At 47.7% G+C, this 24,469-nt stretch overlaps 1 protein-coding gene across 3 annotated transcripts in view; it reads right to left on the bottom strand.

Annotated features, from left to right (window-relative positions):
- TRAPPC9 (trafficking protein particle complex subunit 9) overlaps positions 1-24,469 on the bottom strand; it is a 503,630-nt gene that overhangs the window by 353,444 nt on the left and 125,717 nt on the right. For all 3 annotated transcript variants that reach the window (XM_081258084.1, XM_081258086.1, XM_081258085.1), the window contains 4 exons: positions 22,242-22,368; positions 18,703-18,835; positions 16,519-16,682; positions 2,849-3,001 (listed from right to left, as the gene is read on the bottom strand). In XM_081258084.1, coding sequence (XP_081114210.1) covers positions 2,849-3,001; positions 16,519-16,682; positions 18,703-18,835; positions 22,242-22,368 — 577 coding nt within the window. The remainder of the gene's footprint in view (positions 1-2,848; positions 3,002-16,518; positions 16,683-18,702; positions 18,836-22,241; positions 22,369-24,469) is intronic.

Here is a 24,469-nt window from a genome sequence, read left to right on the forward strand (position 1 = left end):
TTACATTTACAAACCACTTGGTAAACCTACTTCTAGCTCTCTTTGGTTTTATTTTCAAAGATAGAAGAAGGTATTTTCAGACTATAAATCCCAAGTTGCAATTTTACTTTCAGCACAGCAGGGCAGAGACAATCCTCCAGAACTCTGTAACTAAAGGCAGAAACATAATAAAATATGTCCACATTGAACACATGAACTCAAGGAGCCACCAAAATAAGAGCAGCTTCAGCTTCCACCTGGAGGCCTTCCATTTTCTCTCTCAGGAGTAGCCTGCCCCAAACGCTCAGCAGCACAGGTAACAATCAGCTCTCCTTCACATCTCACATCCAGTGACCTTAGCTAGGCATCCACTTGCCCAGACACACCCCCGGGGTAACAGCTCATCACGCATTCCCTGGACAGGAGTCAGGCACCACTGATTCTGCCAAAATCCCTTCTTGGGAAAAAGAAAAGTTAGAAACTCTGTCTGTAACCCTCTGTCTACTTATAGAAAGATGCAGTCCAGTGGTACAAAGCCATTTAGAGACAGAAAGGAATATCCATTTCATCTGATATTTTTTGAGTTCTGGTATAATGTTAAATCCACGTGATGTTTTCCATTTCTAGTGTGTCCAACAGTAAACTTATTTTCCTGCCTGCATTAATAATATAAAAGAAAAATTTAATGGTTATTTAAACACTCCAGAGAGCACAGGAGAAGGAATTTCCTGGAGCGTGCTATGGACTTAGAGTAGGTGTCCCCCCAGAATCCCTGTGCTGAAGCCCTAACCCCAAAGTGACAGGACTAGCAGGCGGGGCCTTTGGGAGGTCATTAGGGTGAGACGAGGTCAGGAGGGAGGAGCCTCCACACCGAGGCGGGAGGGGAAGAGGAGCTCATGCACTCCCCTCCCTCCAGGTGCACCGTCTAGGTACTGTGAATACAGGACCTCCTGAGTAAGACAGATGAGGTCCTTCTCCCCGTGAAACTTTTAAGGTAAAGGACGGAGGCGGCAGGACAGGAAAGACCACACAGGACACTTCCAAGGGACAGGAGTCCACAATGCGGGGGGACCCGACACGGAGGACAGTGGGCGGGGCGTGCCGACAGCCAACGCGGCCCGGGCAGCCTCTCCACCAGGGAGACAACGGACATGAGATCTGAATAATCAGGTCTGCGTCTACACGGATGTCCATCTAGTCTCTGGAGGTGAATCCCACTGCGTCACTGGCCAGAGATCTCCAGGCCTCTGTACCTGCTGCTCCTCGAGAGGCCTGTGGAGCACAGGCTTTTCTCTTCTTCTAGGACACTCCCCAGTTCAGGCCCAAGTCACACACACCAGCTCTGGGCGGCCCTCCCTGCACGACCCTACTGATAAAGTGAGCTGCATCTCAGTTACACCCCTGAGTCTCAGGGTGTTCTAATCACATATTTATTTTTCTGGCTGACCCTCTGGGCAACAACAGGCCACAGAAGAGTTACGAGGACAGACTCTGGAGTCAGGCTGCCTGGCTTCACAACCCAGCTTTGCCACGTCCTAGCTGTGTGACCTTGGAAAAACTGTACAGCCTCTCTATGCCTTACTGTCCCTATTTGAAAAACGGAGCTATTAATAGCACCTATTTCATAGGGCTGCTGTGAGGGTTCAGTGAGTTGACCTATGCACACCTCTTAAATGTTAGCTGCTGTTATTACTACTGCCCAGGGGACAGACCTTGACCCATTCATCTCTGTTTTCCAAGAGCCCGGCCAAGTGCTGGCCTCTAATAAGAGCTGGTTAAATGTCTTGTAATGCCATAAACCTGTGATGGTGGGGTGGGGGTGGAATATAACTAACACTTGTTGACCCCTTACCATGTTCCAGGTGAAGGGCAAATCCTCACAACAACTGTAGAAATGGGTATTACTGTCATCTTATTGGATTAAGGCACAAAGAAGTCAAAGTCACATAGTTGCTAAGTTCTAGTAACAGAATCTGTGGACCGTCTCCAATAACACCCTTTGACTGAATGTGGCCCCCCAAATTCACATGGTGAAGCCCTAACCTCCACTGTGACTATAATTGAAGACAGGGCCCGTGAGGAGGTAACAAAAGTTAAATGAGGCCACAGGGTGGGGCCTTAGTCTGATAAAACTGGCGTCCTTCTAAGAAGAGGAAGAGACACCAGGCTCGGTCTGCCGCGTGAGGACACAGTGAGAAGGCAGCTGTGTGCAAGCCAGGAAAGGGCCTTCACCAGAACCTGTCCATGCTGGCACCTTGATCTCAAACTTCCAGCCTCCACAACTATGAGAAAAGAAGTTTGTAACTGTAGCCACACTGTCTGTGGTATTCTCTTGTGGCAGCCTGAGCTAACACACCCCACGATGACTCCCAATGAAAGTATGAATGCACGCCGCATAATCGGACATAATTAATCTATGAAATCTCACCCCTAATCAGCTAGTCCTAATGTTATAACAAAAATAAATTCCCATTTTTCTCCACACTCCATTTCCTTATAGAAATCATTACACTTTGAAGGAGAACTTCAGAATCACAGCTAATTAGATGTCTAAGGGATCACAGCAGTTATGCTGGAAGAAAAATGCAGTAATTCCTACATTCCGCTAATTTAGGATGACCTCCTGGCAGATGAGCACAAAATAGTAAAGTGTGTGAAGTAAGAAATCGTTCAACTGAGAAGTACTTTTATTCCTTTCCCCGTGCACAGTAACTCACTCGTTAAGTACGTGCCCAGGAGAAGTCTCAAGCCGCTCGAGCTAATGAACGACAAGCACGTTACCGAGAGGGCAGCGGGGCTCGAGGCACGGTGATCGCTACCGTGCGACTGGGGACCGCGATGTGCTGATTAAAACTGGGGAGTAACTTACCGTCACTGAGGTCTTGGAGGAGATTCTCCTGGCAAGAGAAATCCAGCTTCACTTTGATGCTGACGGTGAAAGTGGCCACCTTTCCAGGTTGCAAGGGAAACTGGGCAAGGGTTTCTTCTAGTTTCCAGCTCAGGAAGTCACCATATAATTTTTCTACAATGACAGTAATAAAGGTGATAATGAGGATGCAACTGAGGCGGCAGGAGACTCAGCTTTCCCCCTAGAAAGTTCGGATGCACCTTCAAAAGCAAAGAAAGATGCAAACCATTTAAAAGGTGATGGATCTGGGCTTCCCTGGTGGCGCAGTGGTTGAGAGTCCGCCTGCCGACGCAGGGGACACGGGTTCGTGCCCCGGTCCGGGAGGATCCCACATGCCGCGGAGCGGCTGGGCCCGTGAGCCATGGCCGCTGAGCCTGTGCGTCCGGAGCCTGTGCTCCGCAAAGGGAGAGGCCACAACAGTGAGAGGCCCGCGTCCCGCAAAAAAAAAAAGTGATGGATCAAAGTACCAGAGAATTCCAGAATGACGGCTGTTCCAAGGCCTGTGTCTATGAGCACTGCCCCCGTGGAGCGGCTTTCTCTTCCCAACAAGAGCTGTGCACTCTTGTTCTCATGAACAGAGTCAGAGCTCAACCAGTACTTTCTATGTTCTATCGCCTTAAAGAGAAACAGATCCACATTTAGTGGGAGAGAGACACTCTTCAGGAAACAGGAACACAAAATCAGAAAGGGCCTTTTGCGGGGCGGGCGTCCTTAGCTCTGCGGAGTCAGACGGCCTTGGGTTTGATGCCTTTTTGACTCTGACCACCTAGAGCTGGATGGGGAGTGATGATTCGTCCATGTCAACATTTCTTCGTGTATGAAATGGGGGTGACAACTCCTACATCACAGGCCTGTTTTACAGATTAAACTAAGTGGTGTCTGTAAAGCACTGTATAGACTAAAGCTGAAATGTGCTGAGAGGAGGAGGAGCCCAGGAAGGAGATGGGGTTGGGGCGGGGGGACACACCGGTTGTGTCATCTGGAAGCAGCTGTGTCACCTGTGTGGCTCCCCCTCCTGCTAGACAATCCCTGCTTCGTTACAGACCGGGAGGAATAGGTGTTTAAGGCCTAGAATCAAGTCCAATATTAGCACTGCCTTGACATGTGGTGAAACCAGGAGGGCCTGGAACAACCTCACTGCAAGTTCTCCTCCTGACTCTGCTCCCGGGGATACAGTCCCCTGACAAACAACCCTCCTTATCCCGGGGACCAGACGAGGCTCCGGCTTAGCCCTGAGGGCGGGTTTCAGTTCCCTGCCAGCCAAGCACAGCCCTCTGTGGGAACCAGGGGACACCCCACCTCGTTGACACTACAAAAGCCTGCCTCCCCGCGGCCTCTGGTTTCCCTCTGTCCCCTGCATGGCGGGCTGTGATCCCATCCATCCAGCATCGGGCGCTACGTGTGTATCCGTCCTCCTGGCCCTGGGGCGGGAATCCCTCCTCACCAGCGAGGTGAACGGGAGGCCTTCCCGCTGTTCTTCTCAGTCCCCTAATCCGCCTCGCTAGTCCCCCCTCCTGCTGTCCCTCAGTCCCTGACAGGGGAGCAACCTGCTGCTGTTCCCGCCTCTGGGTTAACTTACCACCTCCCTTTCAACAAACCGACTCTCTGTGCTAAATCCCCTCCGTCAGAATAAGGCAACGGACACCTAGAGAGAGTAACTTGCCCATGGTCCAAAACTAGGGAAAAGTGCCAGAATTCTAGATCCAAATGATTCTAGAGCCATGACATTCACTTCCTGCATGAAGGCACATCAAGGTAGGGTTAAAAAATAAAGTCACCCTCTTGTGACCCAGAAATCAACACTGCAAGAGTCCAGTGGAGACAGAGAGCTTGATCGAGGTTCATATTGAAGAAGAAAGACCTGTGAGGTTTGCTAACTGCAAGAACACGAGGCCAGACTGTGCTATAAACACAGAATAAGTTCATGTCTTCCTGTCCGGGGTGTGCTCCCTCCAGAACCGGCTGAGCTCCAATTAGAACACGTCTAATAGAGCACATTTATCCTCAGGATATCCTTAAACAGGAACAGATCAGGGGAGGCGTCCTTGAAAGGTGTTTAGAAACCACATCACATTCATTTATTTACTTAGTTATTCATTGAACACCGAACCTCGAACGTGCCAGACACTTTCCACATGTGACTTATCTCACTTAATCCTCACAATAACCCAGTGGAGTCGTGGTCACTATTCCCCTTGGAAACCAAGGAAGTGCACGTCCTTGCTGGAGGTCATCCAGCTGGAAGTAGAGGACCTGGCATACAATAGGTGCTCAATTAAGTGTCCGGTGCACAGTGGCATCACCAATTCCACTAGTTTATAGGGTGTTCAGATTTTTTAATAGACTGATATTACTACATTATTTCAGAATGATCTAAAAACAGATGGGCAGTTGGAAAAAGGATGATGGGACTGTTGAGAGTGCTGGTTCCCGGGAGGTAAGATTTAAGGACAACGTGAACGATTAATCACTGTAGGCCGGGACACTTGGGCACCTGACAGTAACCACAGATCTAGGGAAAACCTCCGGGAGAGACTGCTAATCAGACCAGACCTGAAGATGCGGAGAGGCCGGGCAGGGTAAAGAGCAGTGGGACCCGTGGGGCTGACTCTGGACGTGGCGCGTATGTGCCTACACACCCTCCTGTGCATGCGACACATTTAACGGACATTACACTCAAAACTCCTCACATACACACTGGTCTTATCACCCTCCTCCTATAGAATGAATACTGTACGGAACACACAGATTCTAGATGTTTGCTGGCAATTGTTTTACTTTTGAGTATGAGGCAGGAGCCTCATCTGATTAAGTTTTACAAACTGACCTGACCTCTAGTCCTGCTGGATATATTACTCTCTGGGTATTTTGCCAGCATCCGACTCCACAACGGAAGTTACTGCCTTCCCTCCCAAAGCACTAATGGTACCAAGATCCTCTCGATGGCCCAGTGACTCACATTCTATAAGTATGTGTGAACCAGGTTAATACATTCTTTGTCTTTATTTTTCAATCCCACAGATTAATTTGGGATAGAAAGGTATATGACATACTAGGTGACATGAAGCCAGGGCAGAAAACCGTTCGGGCCCTGCTTGCTGGAAGCCCAGATCCCAAAGCCCCAGGACTATAGCAGTGAATGCTAACTTCTTTAAACAGCCTCTCGATCTGCCAGAGCAGCTCTGGCCAACCTTTCTATGAAATGGCAATACCGGCCAAGATACTGAGGCCCCGCAAAGGCCCCCCTCCCAAAGCTTCTATTGGGCCACTTCTGAAACCCAGGCACCAAGACCCGGGCTCTCATTCAGTTCTGTTCCCGTGGACGGGCAGAAACTAGGTGAGGGCTCTCAGCGCACCTCCTGCTGCACCAGCACACGTGGGTCCTGACAGGACTGAAATGCGTGGGAAGAACAGTCCGGGCTCACCCCTGCCTCTCCTCCTCCCCTTCCCCACGTTCACCCGCTGTGCCCCTACTACCACCCACACGTGCTGCCCCCTCTGCCGGGAGTGCCTGGCCCACTAACCCCGTGCGGCACTGCCACCTCCTCCCAGCTCTCCTCTGCTTGTCCTCACCCAAACGTGCAGGCGGGATGTGGCATGGACACTGCATGAGACATTGAAGAAACTGAGTCTTTTTTCCCCAAGACATTTGTACGCTTTGACCGTGCTAAGAAGGTAAAAAAATGCTTTTTTACGAGATTTATTTTTTCAGTTTTGCCCTGTATTGCCACAAAGTTTGTGTGTGTGTGTGTGTGTGTTTTTGTTTGTTTTTTGCGGTACGTGGGCCTCTCACCGCGGCGGCCCCTCCCGCTGCGGAGCACAGGCTCCGGACGCACAGGCCCAGCGGCTGCGGCTCACGGGCCCAGCCGCTCCGCGGCACGTGGGATCCTCCCGGACCGGGGCACGAACCCGCGCTCCCTGCATCGGCAGGCGGACTCTCAACCACTGCGCCACCAGGGAAGCCCTGTGTGTGTGTGTTTTTAAGAATTACATAAAAATGCCATAACAGAAGCGAGTCGAAAAAAGACCAGGCCGAGAAAGTCAGAAAACTCGGCAAGGAGGGTGTAACTCTTACCGTTAACTCCTTCTCAGGCCCTCAGCGGGCTCCTTAGCGAGCCCCCTGGGTCCTGAGAATCGATCGGCTAACAGGTTCCCCTGGGTGGCCAGGGACAGAGGAGCCAGCAAGCCCCCCACTGTCAGAGCTGCCCACGGCCTCCCAGGCGCTTCTCACCATCTCACCTCTTCTGCTTTTGTTCGCTGTGTGATGCGCAGGGTTTCATGCCAGAACACCCTTGCTCATCTGGGGGATCGTTAAATTTCACCATTCCAGGAAAAATTTGAGAGCAAAGAGAAAGCTAAGATGGCTTCTGAACAGCTCAAGGAGAGATCAACCCAGGAAACGTGGACCCAGGCACCTGCCTGCCTCAGGCGGGGCGTGAGTTTGTGTATTTCAAGTCGGCCCTGCCCACGCTGAGTGCTGGCTTCCCAGCCCCACAGACACTCCCCTGGTGCAGCTATGGCAAAGCAAAAGCAGCAGCTCATTTCCCCCACTTAAAGGGAAGGGAACTTAGCAGGTACCCATCACCCACCACGTGCCAGGCACTGTGCTGGGCACCCCAGAGGCACTACCACTCCTTCTGGAATCACCAGACGAGAGTAGGGCTGGGTCAGGGGTGCCCAGGCTGCAACGCTAACCTGCAAGCACTCGGTGGCCTGCTCAGGGCAGCCACGCAGGGTCACCAACAGCAAGGGGCTGGGAGCCAAACCCGTCTGACTCCAAAACCCATCTCTCACGTCACCGGCTGAAGAGGGGCCATGCTACCACCTGCCCTGACAGAGGGAACAGCAGAGCAACAGGAAAGGGTCAAGGGCAGCAAGCAAGCCGCCTGGCACCGCGCTGGCTGCTCCCGCTACGTGCTCAGGCAAAAGGCACAGCTCAAGAAGAGACCTGAAAGCTGCCACCCAACCCCCGCCCCCAGCCCCAGAAAAGGCCAGTAGCTACATAAGGTTCGAAGTCCTGTGTTCAGTACCCCACTGCCTCCAAGCTTAGGGTATACTCAGAAGGGGTGCTAGCTACACTGCTTATTTCTGTATTAAGTTCTGTGGCTTAAGAGTGACACATTCAGACAACAGGCAAGTCCACCCGCGAGGAACAGCGTATTCACCTTCTGTGGCCAAACAACTAAGTAACGACACAGAGGAGTTCACAGTGCTCGGACTCTCCTCCAGCTGCAGCAGGACAGAGAGCTGAATAGCTTCATTGTCGGATTTAATGTGTTTTTACGCCTCAAAAGTGGGCCTTTCTGGTTCTTTCCTTCATTGCTGTGCTACAAAATGGCAAGTCCAGAGGGGCTTTTCAAAATCCTATATAATGATAAGCTATCAGGAATAACAAGATAAACATAAACCAAGAGGGTAGCATATGTCACTAATTCTCCCCCCTGTGGAATTTCGTTTCAGAAATAATAGTCATTATTTTAATGCTAGAGTTTAGTTTCATGCAGTCAAGTCAAACTGGTTATGTGACACTGACACTACCAGAGGAGTCGTTACTGCTGGTGACCTTCAACATCTGAGGACCTTTCATTTATGTTTCTAATGGCAGAGACTTTGCCACAATGCTGATGAGAGCAGGAAGCAGCAGGGAATGGCACCTCAGTCAAAACACTTATGAGCTGTTCATTATACCCACATGGAGCCGTTGCTTTCTGTCAAAAAATTAAGCTGGAAGTATAAAGAAATTAAGGGGTGTGTATATGTACACAGGTATGTGTATACTTGTGTTTGTACACACACTCACGGGTGTCTCAGAAGATTTGCTGAAAAGCAAATACAATAAATTCATCTCAATTTGGGCTTAATTATAATAAAATTCGTGATGACTTAAGTAAAGGCAGAAGTTTGGCTCTTGGACAACCTACAAATAAAGACGTGTTCACACAGACTGTAATTAGAATCCCTCCATGACATGGGCGGATGATCCTTGTCCTGATGGGGTGGATTGTAAATGCTCAGCTCCAGCTCAGGAGCTTGTGATGGGGGAACACACATGCCCCATAAGTGCCCAGAGGGCAGTTCAGACCCCTGAGAGGCCCACAAAGGTCTGTGTGACTCTTAAGTGTCCCTGATCCCTACCATATACTGCAAATGCAAAAGGATTTTTTTTCTTTTTTTTTTAACATCTTTATTGGAGTATAACTGCTTTACAATGGTGTGTTAATTTCTGCTGTATAACAGTGAATCAGCTATACATATACATATATCCCCATATCTCCTCTCTCTTATGTCTCCCTCCCACCCTCCCTACCCCATCCCTCTAGGTGGACACAAAGCACTGAGCTGATCTCCCTGTGCTATGCGGCTGCTTCCCACTAGCTATCTATTTTACATTTGGTAGTGTATATATATCCATGCCACTCTCTCACTTCGTCCCAGCTTCCCCTTTCCCCTCCCCAGGTCCTCAAGTCCATTCTCTACATCTGCATCTTTATTCCTGTCCTGCCCCTAGGTTCTTCAGAACCTTTTTTATATTATTATTCCATATATATGTGTTAGCATACGGTATTTGTTTTTCTCTTTCTGACTTACTTCACTCCGTGAGTCTGTAAGAGCAGAGATTAGAACAAGACAGGAAAGCAAGGAAGATGGAGGAGAAAAACACAACAGGGAGACAGCCTCATCCACCAGAGGGCAGACAGCAGAAGCAAGAAGAACTACAATCCTGCAGCCTGTGGAACAAAAACCACATTCACAGAAAGACAGACAAGATGAAAAGGCAGAGAGCTATGTACCAGATGAAGGAACAAGATAAAACCCCAGAAAAACAACCAAACAAAGTAGAGATAGGCAACCTTCCAGAAAAAGAATTCAGAATAATGATAGTGAAGATGATCCAGGACCTCGGAAAAAGAATGGAGGCAAAGATCCAGAAGATGCAAGAAATGTTTAACAAAGACCTAGAAGAATTAAAGAACAAACAAACAGAGATGAACAATACAATAACTGAAATGAAAAATACACTAGAAGGAAATCAATAGCAGAATAACTGAGGCAAAAGAACGGATAAGTGACCTGGAAGACAGAATGGTGGAATTCACTGCTATGAATGAAAAGAAATGAAGACAGCTTAAGAGACCTCTGGGACAACATTAAAAGTAACAACATTCACATTATAGGGGCCCCAGAAGGAGAAGAGAGAGAGAAAGGACCCGAGAAAAATATTTGAAGAGATTATAATCGAAAACTTCCCTAACATGGGAAAGGAAATAGCCACCCAAGTCCAGGAAGCCCAACGAGTCCCATACAGGATAAACCCAAGGAGAAACACGCTGAGACACACAGTAATCAAATTGGCAAAATTTAAAGACAAAGAAAAATTATTGAAAGCAGCAAGGGAAAGACAACAAACAACATACAAGGGAACTCCCATAAGGTTAACAGCTGATTTCTCAGCAGAAACTCTACAAGCCAGAAGGGAGTGGCATGATATATTTAAAGTAATGAAACTGAAGAACCTACAACCAAGATTACTCTACCCGGCAAGGATCTCATTCAGATTCGATGCAGAAATCAAAAGCTTTACAGACAAGCAAAAGCTAAGAGAATTCAGCACCACCAAGCCAGCTCTATAACAAATGCTAAAGGAACTTCTCTAAGTGGGAAACACAAGAGAAGAAAAGGACCTACGAAAACAAACCCAAACGAAAATGATCATAGGAACATACATATCGGTAATTACCTAGGGACACATACAGACTGGAAGTGAGGGGATGGAAAAAGATATTCCATGCAAATGGAAATCAAAAGAAAGCTGGAGTAGCAATACTCATATCAGATAAAATAGACTTTAAAATAAAGAATGTTACAAGAGACAAGGAAGGACAGTACATAATGATCAAGGGATCAATCCAAGAAGAAGATATAACAATTATAAATATATATGCACCCAACACAGGAGCACCTCAATACATAAGGCAACTGCTAACAGCTATAAAAGAGGAAATCGACAGTAACACAATAATAGTGGGGGACTTTGACATCTCACTTACACCAATGGACAGATAATCCAAACAGAAAATTACTAAGGAAACATAAGCTTTAAATGACACAATAGACCAGATAGATTTAATTGATATTTACAGGACATTTCATCCAAAAACAGCAGATTACACTTTCTTCTCAAGTGTGCACAGAACATTCTCCAGGATAGATTACATCTTGGGTCACAAATCAAGCCTCAGTAAATTTAAGAAAATTGAAATCATATCAAGCATCTTTTCTGACCACAACGCTATGAGATTAGAAATGAATTACAGAGAAAAAAACGTAAAAAACACAAACACATGGTGGCTAAACAATACGTTACTAAATAACCAAAAGATCACTGAAGAAATCAAAGAGGAAATCAGAAAATACCTAGAGACAAATGACAATGAAAACACGACAATCCAAAACCTATGGGATGCAGCAAAAGCAGTTCTAAGAGGGAAGTTTATAGCAATACAAGCCTATCTCAAGAAACAAGAAAAGTCTCAAATAAACAATCTAACCTTACACCTAAAGGAACTAGAGAAAGAAGAACAAAGAAAACCCAAAGTTAGCAGAAGGAAAGAAATCATAAAGATCAGATCAGAAATAAATGAAATAGAAACAAAGAAAACAATAGCAAAGATCAATAAAACTAAAAGCTGGTTCTTTGAGAAGATAAACAAAATTGATAAACCATTAGCCAGACTCATCAAGAAAAAGAGGGAGAGGACTCAAATCAATAAAATTGGAAATGAAAAAGGAGAAGTTAAAACAGACACTGCAGAAATACAAAGCATCCTAAGAGACTACTACAAGCAACTCTATGCCAATAAAATGGACAACCTGGAAGAAATGGACAAATTCTTAGAAAGGTATAACCTTCCAAGACTGAACCAGGAAGAAACAGAAAATATGAACAGATGGATCACAAGTAATGAAATTGAAACTGTGATTAAAAATCTTCCAACAGGGGCTTCCCTGGTGGCACAGTGGTTAAGAGTCCACCTGCCGATGCAGGGGACACGGGTTCGTGTCCCGGTCCGGGAAGATCCCACATGCCACGGAGCGGCTGGGCCCGTGAGCCATGGCTGCTGAGCCTGCACGTCCAGAGCCTGTGTTCTGCAACGGGAGAGACCACAACAGTGAGAGGCCCGCGTACCACAAAAAAAAAAAAAAAAAAATCTTCCAACAAACAAAAGTCCAGGACCAGATGGCTTCACAGGTGAATTCTATCAAACATTTAGAGAAGCGCTAACCCCCATCTTTCTCAAACCCTTCCAAAAAATTGCAGAGGAAGGAACAGTCCCAAACTTATTGTATGAGGCCACCATCACCCTGATACAAAAACCAGACAAAGATGCTACAAAAAAAGAAAATTACAGACCAATATCACTGATGAATATAGACGCAAAAATCATCAACAAAATACTAGGAAACAGAATCCAACAACACATTAAAAGGATCATACACCATGATCAAGTGGGATTTATCCCAGGGATGCAAGGATTCTTCAATATACGCAAATCAATCAATGTGGTACACCATATTAACAAACTGAAGAATAAAAACCATATGATCATCTCAACAGATGCAGAAAAAGAGTTTGACAAAATTCAACACCAATTTATGATAAAAACTCTCCCGAAAGTGGGCATGGAGGGAACCTACCTCAACATAATAAAGGCCATATATGACAAACCCACAGCCAACATCATTAAAAAAAAAAAAAAAAAAACCAGGAAACTTTTCTTTATCTGAAGAAAAGGGGGTCAAGCAGAGGGGAGTGAGGGCGTGACCAGAGACCTGCGAGGGCCCCTGACGGGCGGCAAGAAGAGGAGGGGAAGAGACATGGGGCTCGCAGGCAGGCCTCCCACGCGGCCAAGGCCCCACGCACGCAGACCACCTGCAGGCAGAACACACCGAGAGCAGTCAGCACCCTCGGAGCAGGCAAGACATGGCACTTCGTGCTCAGGGTCGTCCTCAGCGCTCCTGCGTCCTGCATTAACACGCCAGCCGCGCAACAACCTGTGTGGTGGAAACTCGCGCTGGGTTCACTCAGTACCTCCTCTGTGACAAGCACTGTTCTTAGTTCCCGGGCCCCGGCACTGCAGCAGTGAGGTAAACAGACCACCCCTACCCTAGAAAGACCTCTAATGAGAAAAAACTATCTGAAATACCACTCAGCTGGCATGTGGTGAGTGCTAGAAAGTAAAAGTTATTATTACTGCTGAGACATAAAATAACCCTAACAGCGCTACAAAGAAAATAACACAGACCCCGGAGGAAGGAGCATTTAATTCCCTGTGGAAGAGCTTCACAAAGAGCTCACTCATATTCCCGGCTTAAGACATTTTCCCGTCTTCACATTTATATTACATCATTTATTGATACTGACAGCTTTTTGGTACTGTAGAATATAAGTGACAGGAATTATTCCCTTTGTATATTTTGGAAGCAGATGGTTTATTTTCATTAATTTAATTCCACATGTAAATGTATGGCAGCTTGGGATGAGAATTAAAAAAGAATGACAGCTTTAATTTTTCACTTGCACACGTGTTGTTTTGAGTGGCCGGCCCGTGCTATACATGATGGAACCAGCTGTGTGATCCCAGATACGTCATTTAACCTCTTCGGCCTTCACCTTCCCTATCCATAGAGTGAGGGTAATAATACTTGACCCCCTGCCCTCGAAGAGGCTAAATTGAGAGCTGGGCGAGAAGGTGACTGCTGACAGTGTTGGAAGGACCCAGCCCCGGAGGCTTCTCCAGGGATTCTGTCCAGTTCCCACGAGCGTTTCCAACCTCCCACATCACTGCCAGTAAACGATGACCGAGGGCTGACCAGGTAAATACTGAGAGTGGCCACCTCTCAGGTTGGGCAGGGATTGGCTGGAAAGGGCCATGAGAGGGTTTTCTGAGGTGATGAGAATGGTCTGTGATATATCTTGATAAAAGTTTGGGTGACACATGTACTTGTCAAAACTTATCAAATGGTAACTTAAGGTTTGTGTATTTCACCTCATATACTTTTTACCAAAGAAAAGTAAACAAACTTTGAAGTCTAATTAATGATATGCATGCTAAAGTATTAATGGGTAAAATGCACAGAAATCTGCAACTTATTTTGAACGACGCAAAAAAAACAAGATGGATCAAGATGGATAGGAGGCTGGATAGCCAAACATTATAGAACCTAGACGGTGGGTCTGCAGCGTTCGCTGTAAAATTCTCTCCACTCTTCTGTATGTTTGAATATTTTTATAATGAAAGGTTGGAGAGGGAGGGAATGGCTGATACAAAGAATAAGTTCCAGAAGAGTTCAAAAGCGTAAGAACACCAAAGGTAGGGGAACGTACTCGCTGCCTTTGAGAGACTCGCACCTGGTTGGAGGGAGACCAGAACACAAGCAATGACAACTCGGAATGAAAGGGGCTCCTCAGAAGTCACCCGGGCCTCTGAGACAACAAAGGGCGGCCCCAGTCACCCAGTCTAGGAAGGCTTCCCAGAGTGACCACGAAGCAGAAACCCCAGGATACGTTAACTGCAGAAGAGGAGGCAAAAGCAGGAACAGAAGTTAGCAAGTCGGCTCCTAGGGAGAGGAGATGGTTTATCCTCAAGTTTAGAGAGACAGCACGAACGTCCAGGAAACTGAAACTAGTTCCTAGTGGTCAACGCGACGAGAGTTTAAGGGGAGAGGTGGCTGAGGCTGAGGCTGAAGCTTGGGGCAGAGGCCAGGGATACGGGGCCTGGGGCGCAGGGACAGCAGGGGTTTCCAAAGGAGAACCCTGAGGATCTGTGCTTCGGAAAGAAGAAGCAAGTCTGTAATGAATAATGGACATGTGGTTACCATTTGGGTTTATTTGAGAAAAGGAAGAGATATTTTCCAGTTGCTAAGCTGTGAAGGCAAGGTAACTCACAGGAGATGTGAAAATTTTTACCATTATGTACTCTGCAATTTTCTGTCATTCAATGTTAGTTCGCTTGTTCAACCATCAACCAACCCCTTTAACCATTTAATTAACTTCAGAATACCAGATGAAGGTATTTCATGTCAGGGAGGCATTTTCTACCTAATCCATATGTGTTTGCTCCTGAAAATAGGAGAGAAAGGGAAGAAAGGATGCGATTAAGGTAGGATCATCAAAATTCCCCGAAGACTCAGAGACACAAAACGCAATGACCATAAAAGAAAAGAATATAGGTGAACCATACTAAAATGAACAACTTCTGTCTATCCAAGGACATGGCTGAGAGAATGTAAAGGCAGCTGGGTAGAGTAGGAGGGGATATTCACACCACACCGTTCCAGCAAAGAACTTACACTCAGGATCAAAGGCACCCTGAAAGTCAGGAGAGAGGGGCAGACAGAGACAGCAAAAGAGACAGACACACAGAGACGGAGAGAAACAGAGACAGAGAAAATGCAGAACACCCACTGGGAAAAAAAGGACAAAGTGCTGGTACGACAAAGGACCTGAGTATCCAAAACCACATGAAAGGTGTTCAACTTCGCTGGTCATCAGGGAAATAAAAATTAAACACTGGTGTTAGAGCATTATACCCCACCTCCCTACCGTGGATATAATGACCACGATGCCACAGGGCAGAGGGGACTTGGGGCAGCCGTCACTCTCACACGATGACTGTGTAACTGGACTTTGGAAAAGTAGTTCTGAAGCCGAATGCCTGTGGCCCCATGGCCCAGCATCCGATCCTGGAGACCCTCACGGAGATGGCAGCCTCGGCCCACCAGTGCCAGGAGCCCCGGGACAGCAGCGTCCTCAGCAGCGCCCAGGTGTGCCCAAGCTCCCACTGGATGCCTGGCTCACCTCGCTCCTACATCAAAAGCGTGTAAACACCCCGAAATCCCACCAGCTTGCTCTCCCTGTTTTGCCTTTGTCTTTGGTCTCCACAGACAGTATAATTTCTCTAACTTTATTAAATGACCTGACTTTATTGCCACTTACTACTCTCGATGCCCTCCCCCCACCACACACAATATACCCCCCCTTTGATCAGTACCACTCACTAACCACAAGCAGACCAGGTCCTCTGTCACACGCTGCCTCACTTAATTCTTAGAACAACTTTTGATGGTAAGGACCACCTCCCCTGCTTACCCAGGAGGAAGCTGAGGCATGTGAAGGACAAACAGCAAGTAAACGGTGAAGCCAAAGTTTAACATAGGTCTTATGACACCCAAGCTACATGTGCCTTAGAACTAGGAAACAGAATCTGTCTTTAAGAGGGAGTACACAGGCTCTAAGTGTTGAACCCACAGAAAACACTGGGCTGGATGGATGGATCCTAGATGGTAATGCTTCTGAACCTGCAAATGCTTCTCTTCATTCATTCATTCCAGGATACGCTTCTCGAGACCTGATCATTGTTAAAAGCACAGGGGATACGAAGGTGCATCCTGTGCTCCATTATCTTCCTTTGCGTGTTCTTCACGCATGATTAGGACAAAAATTTCACAGTGGTGTCAGATTAAAAGTGGAAGAAATTTTTAGGCTTTCTGAACACTGGTTATCTAATGTGTCTCTTCTGCAAATAGAAAAGATAAACATTTCTGGGGTCAAACCTACTTAAATTCCCTACCTTTGGTGGTGAGAATTTTTGAGGTGACTTCCAGTTTCTCCAGTGGTTCCATCCCAATATTTTCCAGTTTCACAACGAGGTGCTGAGTTTCTCCGTTGTAAAGCTGGACTGACACGTTAGTGGATATTTCGTCACCAGAGGAAGGTTGCAGTGAATGTGCAGACCTAAAGTAATAATTAGAATAAATTTTAGAAACAGAAAAAAAACAAAGAAAACCAAGGGCATTTTAGAATGATTCACATCACCACACTGAAACATTTCAGAAACAGGGACTAGGGAGCCTTGGCTTTAACATGGAGTCGGTATCCAGCATCCAGGAACTTAAGGGCAAATTGCCACGTGGTGAGCGCTGTCTACATGCAGATGCGTCCTGGGTCACTGACCTGTCATCCACGTGATCACTCTCACTGGGCCTTACTTTCTCAAGCGTGTGTGAAGCAAAAAAAATTCTTAATGATTGGATTATGGTGAGGACAAAAGTGAAACAATGAATTAATTCAAATGATCCGTGAGCATGCTGCTCTCTTTGAAAATTTTTTTAAATCTCATGCTCAGAAATGGCCTGGGGAAAATCCACTGATTTACGAAGAAAACTTAAATGAACCATTCAAATGATAACATGGGAAGTGGAGGAAAATGAAGAGAAATGAAAAGTACATACAACAGCCTCCACATCACAGGTAAAACCGACGAGCAATGCTGCCAACTCCTGACGGGACCCAGGGAAGCTGGCGGGTCCTCGGCACTGGTCAGCTGGGGCCCTGGACCCGAGGCCCTGAGCCTCACCTGACACTCCCTTGAGGCTCCAGCACTACAGCCCTGGTCTGAAGCTCCAGCCTGAGTCCTACTGACTGTCACTCGATCCACAATGCTCATTACCCTGGTGTTTCCTTCCCAACCCACAGGCAGCAAACCCACTTCCGGACAAGGAGGGACCGGTGACCACAGGGAAAAGGCTCTAGAGGCACAGTGGAGACGAAAGCCAGCCAACAACGAGGCAGGTGCGTGTGTGGGAGGTGGGGTTAAAAAGCGCATCCAAACCGCATTTTCCGAAAATAACAGCATAAAGAATCGACATGAATTCCTTTGCATTTTATACCTTTAAAGTTGTTCATGAGTCAAGAAATAAACTTTCTCTGTCAAGGAAGGAAAAGTGACTCCCGTCCTCACTATAAATGACTACTTTCCACATCTTAGCAGGTAGTCCTTCTCAAGTGAAAGCTGTTGGTAGTCAATTTGAATTTGCGGAGAAGGTGTTTAGGAAAACTAAAACACAGCCGACACAAATTACTCTGCCTCTCAAGCAACGAGGATGCCAGCCCCTCTGGTACAGTGGGAAAAGAAGGAGGGAGAAAGCAGAGAACCATGCAGCCTGGCTGCAGGCCTGGCGCGGACACAGGCGCTGACTGTCCCAGAGCACAGCGTCCCACCCATCAGAGCCCTGAGCTGGGATGAGACGAGGTTGGCACTGAGAAGGGGCCCATTAAATAAGTGACTGAGCTTTTGAAACATTTCAGAAAATACCAAGATACATTTTATAAAAACAGCCCAAAGGATAAACATTAAAGCATTATTCACATGAGCAAAAACTGAGACAATCTCAAATTCCAAAAGCAAGGAAATGAATGGTGATGAGATTCTGAGATACCTGTATGATGTAATTTTTTAAGCAATTAAAATAGAAAATTTTAGCTTATGTTATATGTTTATGCAAGAAGTAATCTATGATAGTATATAAGATGTAGTATGATCTCAACTATTCAAACATTTTTTTAATGGATAAACAGTGGAAGGAAACACCAGAAAGCATTAATAGTAATTCACTCTGAGATTTCCCTTTCTTCTTTATGCTTTCCTATAATGCTAAAGGAAAAAAAAAAAAAAAAAGACTTTTTTAGAAGATAAGACTTTTTCTTAAGTTCTCTAAAACCTCAACTGTTTCTCACCAAAATTACGATTCCAAAGCCTAATTTCACATTTTGTTCTGATCTTGGTAAGAAACACTTCAACTATATTCCAGTTTGCTGCATTTGCTATATTCCAGTTTGAACCCTTCGCCTCTATTCTGGTCATAACGATCACAGGTTAACTCAGACTCTTGAGGCCACTGGAGAAGGTGTACTGAACAGCACTCCTAGGTGCCCCTCTTGTCAGCAAGCAGACCCAGTGCTGCGTGTGCTCTACCTGGGCAGAGACGTGCTGATCTGCAGTCTGGGCAGAGCAGGGATGACTTCCACCGTGGAGCCGCTGGTCTTTATTCCTGGGAGATTGTCCAGCAAACAGTCGCTAAAGACACCAAAGACCGTGGTGTGGTAACCTGGGGAAAAAACGCAAAGCTTCACCACCTGAAAAGGCTTCAGGAGACACCCACACCTCAAGGCAGCCCCGGGGTGACAGGAACGCAGGGTCCCTTTCCAACCTGAGTTGAGATTTAGGCCCCGTCGCCTGCCAGGCTCGCCCACAGCTCCCACACTCAACCCCAAGACCCTCAGTTTCCTTGAGCAGAGGTGCGAGCAGCACCTGCGTGCCCACTTCACGAGGCTGGCTGCGTCCACGCGACGGGGTATAAACTGTAAATCTCACAGAACTTAATAATTAGTGTCTCATCCCTTTACCAATTTGCTTTTCAAATTTATCCATCTCTAAAATGAAAATGATAGTTTGTATTCCTTTCCAGGACATAATGTAACTTAATAAGTATTTGAAAAAAATGATTCAAAATCTTCTGTTGAGAGATGAAAGTTCAAGAGTCAATGATTGGTTTTACAGCTGTTATGTGATATGGCAAATCTGCTCAATGTGTACAAGTACTATAATATAAGATTAGCAAAATTGCCATGAAGAAAAAAAAACCTCCATGGGTTAGATAAGCACTTGAAATTGTCTAAGCAAAGCTTTAAAATGGCTTTTGAAATTTTGAGATAATTATTATAAACAACATTCACTGTGTAACAAAATCAAATAATACTCGATGGCTAAATGCCTAGGGTGACAATTTTTCTGCATTCATATTAAGTGGCTACATACTCAACAAGAAGCAAGCTGGCACCTGATACAGCCTCATCAACGCTCCCCTTTACCTTCCGCCAGTTCCAACTGGCCGCTCAACTTAAAATAACTCCAATTCACAGCACCCACATTTCCTTTTTTTTTAAGTATGTTCTTTCTAAGACTCCTTTAAATTAACTTGCGAACAATTTTCCTCCCCAGAAACCCACAGCTGGCACAATGCCCTGTCATACTGTTCTTTCTATGAAACCTGATAGGGTGTGGCTTTGTCTACGAAGAACCTTTGTTTGCAGTTTCTTAATTAAAATCAATCATTTTCCTTTTCTCGCCCATTGCTGAAGGTGACTGCAAATAAACTGAAAATCTGATGACAATCCTGTGTGTTATGTCCAGTGATACTTCACACATAAGGCTCCCCGAACAATGGACACCAACCAGTCTGTCCCAGCGACCTCCTGTCACCGAGGCTTCACTACTCATCCGTGGACGTATTGGTCCTCGGCCGTGTGTCACGCTGAATCAAGCCTTTCGGTCCTGGCTACTTCCTCTCTCATCTGTCTCCTCTGGTCTATCCCCAGCCGCAGCTGGGGTCCGATGTCTGACATCTTCTCCCTGGGCTACGGCTGGAGCTTCCTAGTTGGTCTCCTTTCTCCAGTCCTGCCCGCCTGCAGCCCGTGCTCCAACACAGCAGCCTGGAGCAGCTCTGAACCGCCCGTCAGACCGTATCTCTCCTCTCTTCAAACAACACAGCAGCCCACACTGCCCTCAGCAAGACTTATGAGGCCCTCCGGGTGGGCCCTCTGTCTGCCTTCCCAGCCTCATCACTACACACCCCTCTGCCTTAGACCAGTTAATTCTGAGGCCCCCTCCAGCTCCCTCTGCACCCTGTTCTCTCTTACCACCAGGTAGGTAAGAGCCTGGACCAGATGTTCTTCCTGCCTGCATCCCTCTTACTCCCCATCCCACTCATTCGGACAACCCCTAGTTCGCCTTCAAACCTCAGGGTCACTTGTCAGGAGAAGTCCTTCTCCGCCCACCTCCCGTTCTGGGTCACCCCTCCCCCACTGCCCACAAGCCGGGGCTCAGCCCAGCTCAGCACTGCCTGCAACACACCCTCACCTAGGATGCTCGAGAGAGAGCACCTTTCCCAGTGAATGCTTGTTCTTTCAGCCACCAAATAGCTAAGAGCTACTACGTGCCAGGTGTGAGGATCCAGCCGGGCAAGACAGACGAGGCTGGCAAGGAAAAGGCCCATAAGCCACCGCGATCAGTGACGTGAAGGAGGGGCCCGATCCAGCAGAGGGAAGCTGAGGACGATCTCCAGGGGGAAAGGAAGACTGGGCTAGGCACTGGAGAAGCACCAGGGCCACCAAGTCTGGAGGCACGCCAACAGAAGGAAAGCATGGCGTGTTTCCAAGACAGGAGCCGTACGAGCCGGCAGAGGTGAGCAGGGCCCAATCACACGGGGCTCCACAGCCCTGGTGAGGCGTGGAGCCCTGATGGAAAGCACACGGTGAAAGCGCTAAGACTTCCAGTCCAGAGATGACGTGACCAGACTTGCCCTGTGGAAAGGTCACGTGGCTGCAATATGGAGAGAGTGAGGGCAGACACACCAGTCCTGGTGCTTCTGTGACAAACTCTAGAAGAGGGTCCTGTTCTGCCAGACCAGAGCGGCTGTGGAGGTGGAGAGGGTGCGGATGACATGGTCAGTGCTGTAGGGGGTAGTGAGGAGGAGACAGGAGCAGGGAAGGATGACTCCCAGTGCCCAGGCAGGGCAACTGGCCAGACGGCAATGCCCTCACTGGGACGGGACCACAGCGGGACGGGGAGCTTGGGGGATGAGGTGATGGGCTCCGGTCTGGACATGCTGTATGTGACGTGCCCACGAGACAGCCAAGAAGATGGGTGGGAAGCGGCTGTATGTGCAGGTCCAGGAAAGGGGTCTGGACAGGAGACGTGGCCCTGGGAATCAGCAGCATGGAGGTGGGACCTGAAGCCACGAAAGCAGATGGCTCTGATGGGACTGCCGAGAGAGAGCAGGTGGAGAAAGGTGGGGAAGCAGGAGGGAGGGAGGGAGGGAGGGAGGGAGGGAGGGACAGAGTTGGGCGCAGATTGAAGGGTCGGGCTGAAGAAGAAGTGCCTGCAGGAGACACTGCCCCAGAATGGCAGGCAGGAGAGGCGGCAGAGACGCGACGGTGACCGGGCGAGCGCACCCAGGAAGGAGGCGGGCAGCGGTGCCAAAGGCTGCTGAGCAGTGGAGTTGGACAAAATCTGAAATGTAGGCACTGGATTTAGCCGGAAAAATACTGCCAGTGGCCTCAGTGATAGCAGTTTTGGTGAGGTGACGGCTGGATGCGCAGGATGCGGTGGCTTAGAGGACCAGCACGGAGGTGGGACGGTGGGCTCAGCGTGTCCAGACAGCACTCTGAAGAGGTCTGCTCGGAAGGAGAGACAGCAGATAGGCCCCAGCGAGAGGAAATCGTGGGCTCGGGGTGCGGGGGCGCAGGGGGGTTTAACCGCAGTGGGAGAACCGTGGAGCGTGTTTGCAGGCTCTGGGGAAGACAGACAGGAGCGCGGGGGGTGCCCCCACATCCCGCACGCTCTACATGGTTCGTGGCGTGTCCCAAAGCACCGCCATCCATGCGTTATCTGTTAACGGGCGAAGACCGGAATGCCGGGCGGCACAGGAGCCAGCAGCCCCCGAACCTGCTTACCATTCACAGCAATCGTCCCCGTCGTCTGCGGGACCCCAACAAGCGTCACTGGGTAAAGACCAGACTCAGCCGGGAGGGAGAGCGCCGCGGGGAGAGATTCAAACTCCACTCCACTCGTGAGCAGCCCCTGGAGAAGGTGACAGAGGACGGCAATGAGCACTGCCTTAAGCCAATCCCAAAGCCGCCGCTCGTGGTCAGTCCCCGATCGGCCCCCAAGCATTGTGCCTCGTCCACAGGAGAGCCCCAGGACTCTAAGGAAAAGGCTCATTAGCAGCTCTTATAAAAGTCCATGGGGGGGGCTTCCCTGGTGGCGCAGTGGTTGAGAGTCCGCCTGGGACACGGGTTCGTGCCCCGGTCCGGGAAGATCCCACATGCCGCGGAGCGGCTGGGCCCGTGAGCATGGCCCCTGGGCCTGCGCGTCCGGAGCCTGTGCTCTGCAATGGGAGAGGCCACAACAGTGAGAGGCCCGCGTACCGCAAAAAAAAAAAAAAAAAAGTCCATGGGGAATTGTAGAGATGTCCTCAAAGTGCAACGAACACAAAACAATCTCGAAGTGGACAGCACTGTGGGTGCTTGAACAACAATTCCATCTTTAATATTAGCCCCGCTTGATGTATTTTTAATATTTGTTCTGCTTTTTCGTTTTACCAAGTTGGAATGTAAATAAAAAGAAAAAGTAAAATATTTTAGTTACAAACAAAATGAAAAGCGTGAAGTGTGGAAACAGATCATCAGTTAATATCCTTCCACCAGTACATCTGTGAATTATCAGTTCATTTCACTAAGCACAAGGCCCTATGCTTGACAGCGAACGAGACAGGCTCCCTGGCCTCCAGGAGCTGCCCCATGATTGAAGGACCTCTCCGCACTCAGGACCTTCTCCTCAACACTGTAACAGAGGCCCCATCCAGCACAACAGCCAAGAGAAGAAAGAAACGGCATGAAAACAATTATTCACACACAAAAAAACTGTGGAAAACCCTGTGGAACCTACGAGGAAAACTGAACTAACAAGAGCACTTAGCCGAGTAACAAAGTCAGTATTAAAAAAGCAAAAGTATTTCTATAGGGCTTCCCTGGTGGCGCAGTGGTTGAGAGTCCGCCTGCCAATGCAGGTGATACGGGTTTGTGCCCCGGTTCAGGAAGATCCCACATGCCTCGGAGCGGCTGGGCCTGTGAGCCATGTCCGCTGAGCTTGTGCGTCCAGAGCCTGTGCTCTGCAATGGGAGAGGCCACAACAGTGAGAGGCCCGCGTACCACAAAAAAAAAAAAAAAAAAAAGTATTCCTATAATCTAGCAATAAATAAAACATATTAGAAAATAAAATATTACAAATACCATTAACAAGAGACCAAAAACACCCCCTATCATGGAATAAGTCTAATGAGTGGTCTGTGAGATTCCTGCACTGAAATCTACAGAACATGGCTGAGATACATTAAAGAAGACCTAAATGTAGGAGGGATCCTGGATTCTTCCCAGGGGGGTTGTTTTCTGCAGTGCTATGGTCAAAGCAATCCTGAAACTATTTTAGGTCTATCCCAGGAGCAAGCAGATGAGAAGCGTGCTAATGTTGCTGTGAGCCCGGGTTCTCACACTGGAGGGAAGGACACTGATGCAGAATGGAGGAAAGTGAGAAGAACCCTACGGAGACAGACTAGAATTGCAAGGATGGCTGTGAAGTCAGAACGTATGAAGTCTGTATTTGTATTGCGTATATGCATGTCTAAGGGCACATGTATATGTATGTACACACACGTGCAGATGTATGCATGTAGGTACGTGTGTAAGCACGTGTCTGTGTGTGCATGCATGCAGACCTTTCCTAACTCTGTCTACAGAAGCACCCAGAAGCGAAGTCTCTCCAAGAACAATGAGCACACCTGCGCCCAGAGTCTGAGCAAAAGCATGAAATGATCTAACCATGTGTGAAACAGATGTAGTGGCCAAGAATGGAAGCAGAGAAACCAATTAGATGGCTATTGTCTCCAGGCAAAATATATTGGCATTTGATTTCTTTTTAAAATAGCTAAAGCAAATACGGCCAACTGTGAGCATTTGCTAAATGTGAATGGTAGATATACAAGGGCTTATTATTCCCTGTAACATTGCATATGCTTAAAATATTCCATAATTTAATTTTTAAATTCTGAAGATGATTTGTGGGCTATCTCCTAGTGGTAACTTATTTTATACTTTGTTCTTCTTCATTTTTTACAAAAAGCACA

The sequence above is a fragment of the Mesoplodon bidens genome (assembly GCF_964165515.1).
Source record: "Mesoplodon bidens genome assembly, chromosome: 16".
NCBI classification, from domain to species: Eukaryota; Metazoa; Chordata; class Mammalia; order Artiodactyla; family Ziphiidae; genus Mesoplodon; species Mesoplodon bidens.